Source organism: Staurois parvus, unplaced genomic scaffold (genome assembly GCF_062004578.1).
Source record: "Staurois parvus isolate SC_StPar_1 unplaced genomic scaffold, SC_StPar_1.0 ptg003670l, whole genome shotgun sequence".
Classification (NCBI taxonomy): domain Eukaryota; kingdom Metazoa; phylum Chordata; class Amphibia; order Anura; family Ranidae; genus Staurois; species Staurois parvus.
In genome coordinates this window covers 20,266-32,500 of record NW_028321466.1, presented here as the reverse complement: position 1 = coordinate 32,500, position 12,235 = coordinate 20,266, and the positions used below count along the sequence as shown (strand labels likewise).

The window sequence follows — 12,235 nt, the reverse complement described above, 5'->3', positions numbered from 1 at the left end:
CCCCTATAGTAATTCATCCCCCATAGTAATTCATCCCCCACATAGTAATTCATCCCCCATAGTAATTCATCCCCCACATAGTAATTCATCCCCCCTATAGTAATTCATCCCCCACATAGTAATTCATCCCCCATATAGTAATTCATCCCCCCTATAGTAATTCATCCCCCCTATAGTAATTCATCCCCCATATAGCAATTCATCCCCCATAGTAATTCATCCCCCATAGTAATACATCCCCCATATAGTAATTCATCCCCCCCATATAGTATTTCATCCCCCACAGTACTATTCCCCCCCAAGTAGTAAGCCAAGTCCCCCCTGTGTCAATTTACTTACCTTTGCTCCGCGTGTTCCTCTCGCCGTGTTCCCGCGCCGTTCCGGTCTTCAGGGCGGACTGTGAGAGGAGCCTAGCTCCCCTCCCCTCACGTTCGTCACGCTGCCCCGCCTACACACATCCTGACAGCCAATGTTTGCCTGCCCTGGCTGCTTTTTTTTTTTATCACGCTCCGCGGGCCGTAGTTTGCCCATTGCTGGTCTAAGGGCTCCATGTACGCGGGGCGTTTTTAGGGCTCATGTACGCGGGGCGTTTTTAGGGCTCATGTACGCGGGGCGTTTTTAGGGCTCATGTACGCGGGGCGTTTGGAAAACTCTTCTGAACGATGGAAACTGACTGCTGGAAACCGTAGGTTAAAAAACGTCAGTTTATCTGTGTTTGCATACCGCGTTATGTGCATTTGCGTTTATAAGCGTTTTTTAAAGATAACCTCAGGAGACCTTCCCAATTGCCCAGAATGCACTGAAAAACAAAGGAGGAGGAGGAGGGCATTATTCTACCAACAAGGTGTTCCCAGAGTGCCAGACCAAGCCTACTACCTCCTGTGCACCTCTCCATCTAAAGGAGGAGGGTTGTAGGTGGTGGTGCAAGTAGTTTTTTTATTTTTATTTTTTTAAATATTACAAAAAAAATTAAAATGCCTTTAATATTCAAACTTTACCTTCAGCCTTGCACGGGTGCACAGGCCCCTCCCCTCTCCACTTTTGCACTGAAATATTTTTTTTTTCCTAAGCTGACATTTAATTTGCTTTTTTCAATAAAGCCTTCCCATTTTCATAGCTATTTTAGACCCACTGATATCATCATTGTTTCTCTCTGATTCTCATATAGAAAATGCCAAAGTGCTTGTCATTTCAGGATAGGTTATATGTACACATCATTTTTATATGTAATTTTTTATATATAAAAGAAGTGAGATCTGCCTGTGTGTGTTGATTTACGATTTGTTTTAAAGGGGCTCAGTAGAACCCCAGATCAGTAGTATCCCCTGCTTAATAATACCCCCGCTGAACAGATCCCCAGCTCATGAGTACCCTTGTTCAGCAGATCCCTTGCTCAGTAGTACCCATAGCTCTGCTGATTCCCTGCTTAGTAGGGCCCCCAGTTCTGCTGATCCCTTGGCTCAGTAGTAACCCCCATCTCTGCTGATCCCCCACTCAGTAGTACACCCAGGTCTGCTGATCCCCTACTCAGTAGTACCCCCAGCTCTGCTGATCCCCCACTCAGTAGTACCCCCAGCTCTGCTGATCCCTCAGCTCAGTAGTAACCCCCAGCTCTGCTGATCCCCCACTCAGTAGTAACCCCCAGCTCTGCTGATCCCCCACTCAGTAGTAACCCCCAGCTCTGCTGATTCCCCGCTCAGTGGTATCCCCAGTTCTGCTGCTTCCCTGCTCAGTAATATCTCCCAGCTCTGCCGATCCCCCGTGGACCTAAGAATAATCAGCCGATTTTCGCTCTGTTAGTGGGGTCAATGGCACCGGCCGATTTTCGTGGTTCCTCCCCTTTTCAGTGATCAGGAATGTTGGAAAATTCGTGAAAAATGACCGATTTGGACTTAATGATGGTCTCTTCCCCCCCTCCCCCCAGACGCCTGGGGGGAGGGGGGGAAGAGACGCCTGGGGGGAGGGGGGGAAGAGATGCCTGGGGGGGGAGAGACGTCTGGGGGGAGGGGGGGAGGCCTGGGGAGGGGGGGGGGGAAGAGGCCTGGGGAGGGGGGGGGGAAGAGGCCTGGGGAGGGGGGGGGAGACGCCTGGGGAGGGGGGGGAGACGCCTGGGGAGGGGGGGGAGACGCCTGGGGAGGGGGGGGAGACGCCTGGTATCAGTGGTATCCCCAGCTCTGCTGATCCCCCACTCAGTAGTATCCCCTAGCTCTGCTGATCCCCCACTCAGTAGTAACCCCCAGCTCTGCTGATCCCCCACTCAGTAGTACCCCCAGCTCTGCTGATCCCCCATTCAGTAGTACCCCCAGCTCTGCTGATCCCCCACTCAGTAGTACCCCCAGCTCTGCTGATCCCTTGGCTCAGTAGTAACCCCCAAGTCTGCTGATCCCCCACTCAGTATTAACCCCCAGCTCTGCTGATTCCCCACTCAGTGGTAACCCCCAGTTCTGCTGATTCCCTGCTCAGTAATATCTCCCAGCTCTGCCGATCCCCCGTGGACCTAAGAATAATCAGACGATTTTCACTCTGTTAGAGGGGTCAATGGCACCGGCCGATTTTCGTGGTTCCTCCCCTTTTCAGTGATCAGGAATGTTGGAAAATTCGTGAAAAATTACCGATTTGGACTTAATGATGGTCAAATTGTACAATCGTTTTTCTGAAAAGAATATTCGCGTGAGCCGTGACCTGGAAGGAACAGAAGTTTCGCCTGTTATATGGGGTGAACTTTATGAGCCCCATCCAATTAGGTAGGCCCTTGCACTACACAGTTGAAGGTAAATCTAAAGGAAATTGGGCAGCAAATTGTATAGTGTATGGCCAGTCTTAGGAATCGTCTGCTAATTGAAGAACACTTTGGGGTAGAGTCACTGAAACGGGAGCCCCCAGAATGTGGTGCCGCTGTGCATGGTAACCAATCAGCTTCGAACTTCAGCTTTGACAATGAGCCCTCACACACACGGGATGGTTTTACAGCGGCTGTTGATGTTTTTTTTCTTCAGCTAGTAAACCCCCCCCAGCCTGTTATCCTATGTGTCCATACACACAAATGCCGGCCATACATGGATCGAAATTTGACCAATTTTTTTGCCTGAAAATCGGACCTAAGAATAATCGGCAGATTTTCGCTCTGTTAGTGGGTCAATGGCACCGGCCGATTTTCGTGGATCCTCCCCTTTCCGGTGATCGGGCATGTTGGAAGATTTGTGAAAAACGTCTGATTTTCGACTCCACGATGGTCAAATCGTACGATCGTTTTTCCGAAAAGAACATTTGCCATGAGCCGTGACCTGGAAGGAACAGAAGTCTCACCTGTTATATGGGGTGAACTTTATCACTCGGTCGCCATTGATGGCGCCATTGGATTACCGAGCGAACGACGTTTTTGATTTTCGGACGAAAAATCGTTTGGAATTCGAACCATGTATGGCCTGCAATAGACTGTAATCAACGTTTTTGGCAGGGACGTTTTTTGGCTGGAAAAAACCCAGAACTAGTGGGTTTCTAGAGTTTTTTAGCTGTAAAAACGCTCTAACGCTGAAAATTGCTGTAAACACAGCAAACCGGCATTTTTGGACTGTTTTTGACCCAAAAAATAATGTTTTTTGATTAAAAAAAACACTAAACGCAGCTAAACGCCGATTTTCAATGCCCCTCCCCTTTTCGGTGATCAGGCATGTTGGAAAATTCGTGAAAAAGGACCAATTTTCGACTCAATGATGGTCAAATCGTACAAACGTTTTTCCAAAAAGAATATTCGCGTGAGCCGTGACCTGAAAGGAACAGAAGTTTCGCCTGTTATATGGGGTGAACTTTATGACTCGGTCGGCCAATTTTCGAAATCATTGATGACGCCATCGGATTACCGAATGAACGACGTTTTGAGACGAAAAATCATTCGAAATTTGAACCATGTATGGCCTGCATAAAACATTTTTTTTATTATTGTCTACACCCGTTGGGGAGAATTTGCTGACTTCCTGCTTGGTGACTACACAGGAAGTAGGGAGAAGTCTTCTATTTCTGATTAATAACATTTGGATATTTCATTCAAACATCAAAAGATAAATAAATGGCAGTTTGGGCTGAAGTTTTGCTTTGTCGCTCCCCCTAGTCCAGGTAATCACACATTTCTATGACCGGCTCTCATCCATAAATCTGATTGGGGGGGAGGGGGGGGGTAGACGGAGCGTCCCTTTAACATACGGAGCACGATGTTCCTTCCCAATTACATGAGAAGGAAGGTGGGGGGGGGAGGGGGCGGTGAGTTATGTCACACATTACGGAGCTCTGAGAGTACGCAGTCTTCGCGAGGCGCCCGGCTAATGAACCCGAAAGTCGACGAGGCTTTCCAAATTGCTCACCGCAGACTTCTCTGTTTTGCTTATTTTTATTAGGGAGGAAAAATGCTGAATCGTGGGAAGTCCCTCAAGAGGAAAAGCTGTTGTCACAGCAGCGGGAGAGGTGGAGGCGGCCCGGGGAGAGGAGCCGCGGCGTAACCTCTCGCCGATCGGAAGACATTCGTACGCATTTTACGGCGCTCGGTAAATCCCCGCACCCGGCGCATTGTGAGCGGCCGCAGACACGACACTCCCGACATTAGAATTAATGGTGGTGTCTGATGAGAGAAGCTGCACAAATGAGCCTCATCTATTACCCAGATGTAAAGGATTTCACTATTATATCAAATTATCTCCTAGGGGGGAGACGCCTGGGAGGGGGGGGGGAGAGAGACGCCTGGGGGGGGGGAGAGACACCTGGGGGGGAAAGAGACGCCTGGGAAGGGGGGGGGGGAGAGACGCCTGGGAAGGGGGGGGGGGGGAAAGAGACGCCTGGGAAGGGGGGGGGGGGGGAAAGAGACGCCTGGGAAGGGGGGGGGGAAAGAGACGCCTGGGAAGGGGGGGGGAAAGAGACGCCTGGGAAGGGGGGGGGGAAAGAGACGCCTGGGAAGGGGGGGGGGAAAGAGACGCCTGGGAAGGGGGGGGGGAAAGAGACGCCTGGGAAGGGGGGGGGAAAGAGACGCCTGGGAAGGGGGGGGGAAGAGACGCCTGGGAAGGGGGGGGGGGAAGAGACGCCTGGGGGAGGGGGGAAGAGACGCCTGGGGGAGGGGGGAAGAGACGCCTGGGGGAGGGGGGAAGAGACGCCTGGGGGAGGGGGGAAGAGGCGCCTGGGGGAGGGGGGAAGAGGCGCCTGGGGGAGGGGGGAAGGGGCGCCTGGGGAGGGGGGGGCGCCTGGGGAGGGGAGGGGAGAGACGCCTGGGGGGGAGAGAGACGCCTGGGGGGGAGAGAGACGCCTGGGGGGGAGAGAGACGCCTGGGGGGGAGAGAGACGCCTGGGGGTTAGAGAGACGCCTGGGGAGGGGGGGGAGAGAGACGCCTGGGGAGGGGGGGGAGAGAGACGCCTGGGGAGGAGGGGAGCGGGAGAGATGCCTGGGGGGGGGGGGGGGAAGAGACGCCTGGGGAGGGGGGAGAGAGGCTACTCGTAACAACACTTTATTGCAGAACGGAGGCAAAGGCGCACAAATCAGGCTCCTCGCACCTTCGTATCGCTGGGCTCCATACTGCCTTAACCAGCATTATAGAACATCCACAGTCTTCCTTTTATTGGACAGATGTGTAAACCTGATCACATGACGATCGCATTAACCCCTTCCTGCCGTCACCTCCCAGCCCTTTAAGAGGTGGAGGCGGGCATTCCGATCATGTGTCCGCTGTGATTGGCTCTCGCAATGATCACATGACTGAAAGCTCCTGATCACAGTTTGGTTACTGTCCAGAGAGGGCGCTCTCAGCACAGAAAAGTGTTTACCCCCTTCCTGCCCAGGCCAATTTTCAGCTTTCAGCGCTATTTATTTAATTTATTTATTTCAGGTACTTATATATCGCTGTCAATTTACGCAGCACTTTACATATATATTGTACATTCACATCAGTCCCCGCCCCCGAGGAGCGTACAATCTAAGGTCCCTAACTCACATTCATACATACACATACTAGGGACAATTTAGACAGGAGCACTGTACAGACAGAGGTCAGGGGTTTCACATCCTCCTAGACACAGCAGTCACACGCCCCTAACCTGGAGCAGGCAGTACATGTACGTTACCCGGCCTGTCCACCCACCCGTAGTATAAGTACTGTGGGAGGTTAGCAAGCTGTAAAAATTCTGCACATCTCGAGGCACTTTATTCTAAAAGCCAATAGTTTTACATTATTATTTATTTCAGGTACTTATATAGCGCCATCAATTTACGCAGCGTTTTACATATATATTGTCCATTCACATCAGTCCCCGCCCCCGAGGAGCGTACAATCTAAGGTCCCTAACTCACATTCATACATACACACAATAGGGACAATTTAGACAGAAGCCAGTTAACCTACCAGCATGTCTTTGGAGTGTTGGAGGAAACCAGAGTACCCGGAGGAAAACCACGCAGGCTCAGGGAGAACATGCAAACTTCAGGCAGGTGGTGCCGTGGTTGGATTCAAACCAACAACCCCTAGTACTGCCAGGTGGAAGTGCTAACCATTTAGCCGCTGTGCTGCCCTAACACAGTAACATCTTCACATTCAGGACACCTAACATTAGAGGTGACTTATTCTTCCAAAGGAAACACCTTTGCATTCTGGTACTGACCAGTATTCCAATGTTTCTCTTCTCCCTCACTCAGCTAATAGGAACCCAATGCTGACAGAGAGAGGCAGGGGAGGACAAACAAGGTTGCTGTGCAGGTGCTCAGAGTCCTCCTCATGAACCAGTCCTGTCAATGGTTTTAGAACTCTGGTGGCTGGAAGGTTGTAATGGTGCCCAATGAAAACCTGTGGCTGGGCTGTGTGAAACTAAAAATCAGGCTTGATACACCTGCTGGCTTGTATACAATTTTTGGGTAATTTTAGGCGTTTTGTTGAGGCACCACCCTGAAGAAACCTGAAGGCACCATGGTTGAAAAAGGCTGCGATAAAATGTGGGAGGAAGTGGAGAAGGGTGGAGCAGCTCAGATGAAATTAGAGGGGTGTGGAGTGAGGATGAGCAAGCAGGACGGGTTGGGTAGGGTGTGAGTGGGAGTGGATATGGGAAGAGTAGCTGGGATGAGTATAAAGGGGTGTGGAGGTGGGAGGAGCATCTGGAAAGGATGAGATTAATGTGAAGGGGTGTGGAGGTGGGAGGACCATCTGGAAGGGATGAGATTAATGTGAAGGGGTGTGGAGGTGGGAGGACCATCTGGAAGGGATGAGATTAATGTGAAGGGGTGTGGAGGTGGGAGGACCATCTGGAAGGGATGAGATTAATGTGAAGGGATGTGGAGGGTCATCTGGACGGGATGAGATTAATGTGAAGGGGTGTGGAGGTGGGAGGAGCATCTGGAAGGGATGAGATTAATGTGAAGAGGTGTGGAGGTGGGAGGAGCATCTGGAAAGGAAGAGATTAATGACAAGGGGTGTGGAGGTGGGAGGAGCATCTGGAAGGGATAAGATTAATGCCAAGGGGTGTGGAGGTGGGAGGAGCATCTGGAAGAGATAATAATGTGGAGGATCATCTGAAAGGGATGAGATTCATGTAAAGGGGTGTGGAGGAGCATCTGGAAGGGATGAGATTAATGTGAAGGGGTGTGGAGGTGGGAGGAGCATCTGGAAGGGATGAGATTAATGTGAAGAGGTGTGGAGGTGGGAGGAGCATCTGGAAGGGATGAGATTAATGTAAAGGGGTGTGGAGGTGGGAGGAGCATCTGGAAGGGATGAGATTAATGCGAAGGGGTGTGGAGGTGGAAGGAGCATCTGGAAGGGATGAGATTAATGACAAGGGGTGTGGAGGTGGGAGGAGCATCTGGAAGGGATGAGATTAATGCGAAGGGGTGTGGAGGTGGGAGAGGAATCTAGAAGGGATGAGATTAGTGTAAAAGGGTGTGGAGGTAGGAGGAGCATCTGGATGGGATGAGATTAATGCCAAGGGGTGTGGAGGTGAAAGGAGGAGCATCTGAATGGAAGGAGGTTAATGTAAAGGGGTGTGGTGGTGGGAGGAGGTTAATGTAAAGGGGTGTGGTGGTGGGAGGAGGTTAATGTAAAGGGGTGTGGTGCTGGGAGGAGGTTAATGTAAAGGGGTGTGGTGCTGGGAGGAGGTTAATGTAAAGGGGTGTGGTGGTGGGAGGAGGTTAATGTAAAGGGATGTGGGAGATTAATGTAAAGGGGTGTGGTGGTGGGAGGAGGTTAATATAAAGGGGTGTGGTGGTGGGAGGAGGTTAATATAAAGGGGTGTGGTGGTGGGAGGTTAATGTAAAGGGGTGTGGAGGTGGGAGGAGCATCTGGAAGGTATGAAATGTATGTGAAGGGTGGAGTTCTAAGTACTCACCTTGTCTTTGGATACTTTATGAGAGAAGGGGCAGGTCCCATCCGTCAGTTTGCAGGTGCCTCGTAGGAACCTATAAAGCCGCATTTCACAGGTTAGATGGTGAGATTACTGACTGCAATACAATGACCGTTTATGAACATTTCTTCTCACTCACACATTTTCATCCAATCCCAAATCCTTTACCTTCTAAGAAGTCTTCTGGCCAGGATTTCTGACTTTATTTTTAAAAAACAAAAAACTTTGCTCTCCCCTATATATAGCCACAGGCTGTAACACTGACACCTACCTGACACTCACATATTACACAGCCACCTACAGGACACTACCCTCCTTCACATGGTGCACACAACCTCCGACTGTTATCTACTAGAACTGCCGACACTCACATGGTGCACACAACCTCCGACTGTTATCTACTAGAACTGCCGACACTCACATGGCGCACACAACCTCCGACTGTTATCTACTAGAACTGCCGACACTCACATGGTACACACAACCTCCGACTGTTATCTACTAGAACTGCCGACACTCACATGGTGCACGCAACCTCCGACTGTTATCTACTAGAACTGCCGACACTCACATGGCGCACACAACCTCCGACTGTTATCTACTAGAACTGCCGACACTCACATGGTACACACAACCTCCGACTGTTATCTACTAGAACTGCCGACACTCACATGGTGCACGCAACCTCCGACTGTTATCTACTAGAACTGCCGACACTCACATGGTGCACACAACCTCCGACTGTTATCTACTAGAACTGCCGACACTCACATGGTACACACAACCTCCGACTGTTATCTACTAGAACTGCCGACACTCACATGGAGCACACAACCTCCGACTGTTATCTACTAGAACTGCCGACACTCACATGGTGCACGCAACCTCCGACTGTTATCTACTAGAACTGCCGACACTCACATGGCGCACACAACCTCAGACTTATCTACTAGAACTGCCGACACTCACATGGCGCACACAACCTCCGACTTATCTACTAGAACTGCCGACACTCACATGGTACACACAACCTCCGACTGTTATCTACTAGAACTGCCGACACTCACATGGTGCACGCAACCTCCGACTGTTATCTACTAGAACTGCCGACACTCACATGGCGCACACAACCTCCGACTGTTATCTACTAGAACTGCCGACACTCACATGGCGCACAAAACCTCCGACTGTTATCTACTAGAACTGCCGACACTCACATGGTGCACACAACCTCCGACTGTTATCTACTAGAACTGCCGACACTCACATGGCGCACAAAACCTCCGACTGTTATCTACTAGAACTGCCGACACTCACATGGCGCACACAACCTCCGACTGTTATCTACTAGAACTGCCGACACTCATATGGTACACACAACCTCCGAATTATCTACTAGAACTGCCGACACTCACATGGTGCACACAACCTCCGAATTATCTACTAGAACTGCTGACACTCACATGGTACACACAACCTCCGACTGTTATCTACTAGAACTGCCGACACTCACATGGTACACACAACCTCCGAATTATCTACTAGAACTGCCGACACTCACATGGTGCACACAACCTCCGACTTATCTACTAGAACTGCCGACACTCACATGGGGCACACAACCTCCGACTGTTATCTACTAGAACTGCCGACACTCACATGGGGCACACAACCTCCGACTGTTATCTACTAGAACTGCCGACACTCACATGGTGCACACAACCTCCGACTTATCTACTAGAACTGCCGACACTCACATGGTGCACACAACCTCCGACTGTTATCTACTAGAACTGCCGACACTCACATGGAGCACACAACCTCCGACTGTTATCTACTAGAACTGCCGACACTCACATGGTGCACACAACCTCCGACTGTTGTCTACTAGAACTGCCGACACTCACATGGTGCACACAACCTCCGACTGTTGTCTACTAGAACTGCCGACACTCACATGGCGCACACAACCTCCGAATTATCTACTAGAACTGCCGACACTCACATGGAGCACACAACCTCCGACTGTTATCTACTAGAACTGCCGACACTCACATGGTGCACGCAACCTCCGACTGTTATCTACTAGAACTGCCGACACTCACATGGTGCACACAACCTCCGACTTATCTACTAGAACTGCCGACACTCACATGGTGCACACAACCTCCGACTGTTATCTACTAGAACTGCCGACACTCACATGGTACACACAACCTCCGAATTATCTACTAGAACTGCCGACACTCACATGATGCACACAACCTCCGACTGTTATCTACTAGAACTGCCGACACTCACATGGTACACACAACCTCCGACTGTTATCTACTAGAACTGCCGACACTCACATGGTGCACACAACCTCCGACTGTTATCTACTAGAACTGCCGACACTCACATGGTACACACAACCTCCGAATTATCTACTAGAACTGCCGACACTCACATGGTGCACACAACCTCCGACTGTTATCTACTAGAACTGCCGACACTCACATGGCGCACACAACCTCCGACTGTTATCTACTAGAACTGCCGACACTCACATGGCGCACACAACCTCCGACTGTTATCTACTAGAACTGCCGACACTCACATGGTGCACACAACCTCCGACTGTTATCTACTAGAACTGCCGACACTCACATGGCGCACGCAACCTCCGACTGTTATCTACTAGAACTGCCGACACTCACATGGTGCACACAACCTCCGACTGTTATCTACTAGAACTGCCGACACTCACATGGTGCACACAGCCACTTTCTCAGGGTCATGTATGAAGGGACAGCTGTCACCACGCTTGCATCTCCCAAATCGGTTATAATACATGCAGTACTCCTTCTTTGCCTTCTTCTGCTGGGCTTGCCGGATGATGGCCAGACTGCGTTGAACGGCACGGCTAGGGACAGAAGGAGATATTATTGAACACATTCAGAGGAGAAGGAATTCACATAAATCTACAACACTGATCAGCAACACGCTGCATACAGCCTTGTGTGTGGAATTCAGGATCCATGACCTCGGTCCTAGGTGCTGTTAATGCATGAGGTGTGAACAGCTACAGAATGGACAATACAGAAGGGTGTGTATACTATATTGTGCCAGGGAGGACATGTCTGTAGGGATGCAGGGAGGACATGTCTGTAGGGATGCAGGGAGGACATGTCTGTAGGGAAGCAGGGAGGTCATGTCTGTAGGGATGCAGGGAGGACATGTCTGTAGGGATGCAGGGAGGACATGTCTGTAGGGAAGCAGGGAGGACATGTCTGTAGGGAAGCAGGGAGGACATGTCTGTAGGGATGCAGGGAGGACATGTCTGTAGGGAAGCAGGGAGGACATGTCTGTAGGGAAGCAGGGAGGTCATGTCTGTAGGGATGCAGGGAGGTCAAGTCTGTAGGGGATGCAGGGAGGTCATGTCTGTAGGAGATGCAGGGAGGTCATGTCTGTAGGAGATGCAGGGAGGTCATGTCTGTAGGAGATGCAGGGAGGTCATGTCTGTAGGGATGCAGGGAGGTCATGTCTGTAGGGAAGCAGGGAGGTCATGTCTGTAGGGATGCAGGGAGGTCATGTCTGTAGGGATGCAGGGAGGTCATGTCTGTAGGGATGCAGGGAGGTCATGTCTGTAGGGATGCAGGTAGGTGATGTCTGTAGGGAAGCAGGGAGGTCATGTCTGTAGGGAAGCAGGGAGGCCATAGTTGTAGGGATGCAGGGAGGTCATGTCTGTAGGGGATGCAGGGAGGTCATGTCTGTAGGAGATGCAGGGAGGTCATGTCTGTAGGAGATGCAGGGAGGTCATGTCTGTAGGAGATGCAGGGAGGTCATGTCTGTAGGAGATGCAGGGAGGTCATGTCTGTAGGAGATGCAGGGAGGTC

At 50.8% G+C, this 12,235-nt stretch overlaps 1 protein-coding gene across 1 annotated transcript in view; it reads right to left on the bottom strand.

Annotated features, from left to right (window-relative positions):
- Positions 1-12,235, bottom strand: part of LOC149427541 (zinc finger CCCH domain-containing protein 3-like) — a gene marked incomplete at both ends in the record, with an annotated part of 39,791 nt that overhangs the window by 10,253 nt on the left and 17,303 nt on the right. Inside the window, 2 exons of the mRNA XM_089667918.1 lie at positions 8,343-8,412; positions 11,107-11,262. Coding sequence (XP_089524044.1) covers positions 8,343-8,412; positions 11,107-11,262 — 226 coding nt within the window. The remainder of the gene's footprint in view (positions 1-8,342; positions 8,413-11,106; positions 11,263-12,235) is intronic.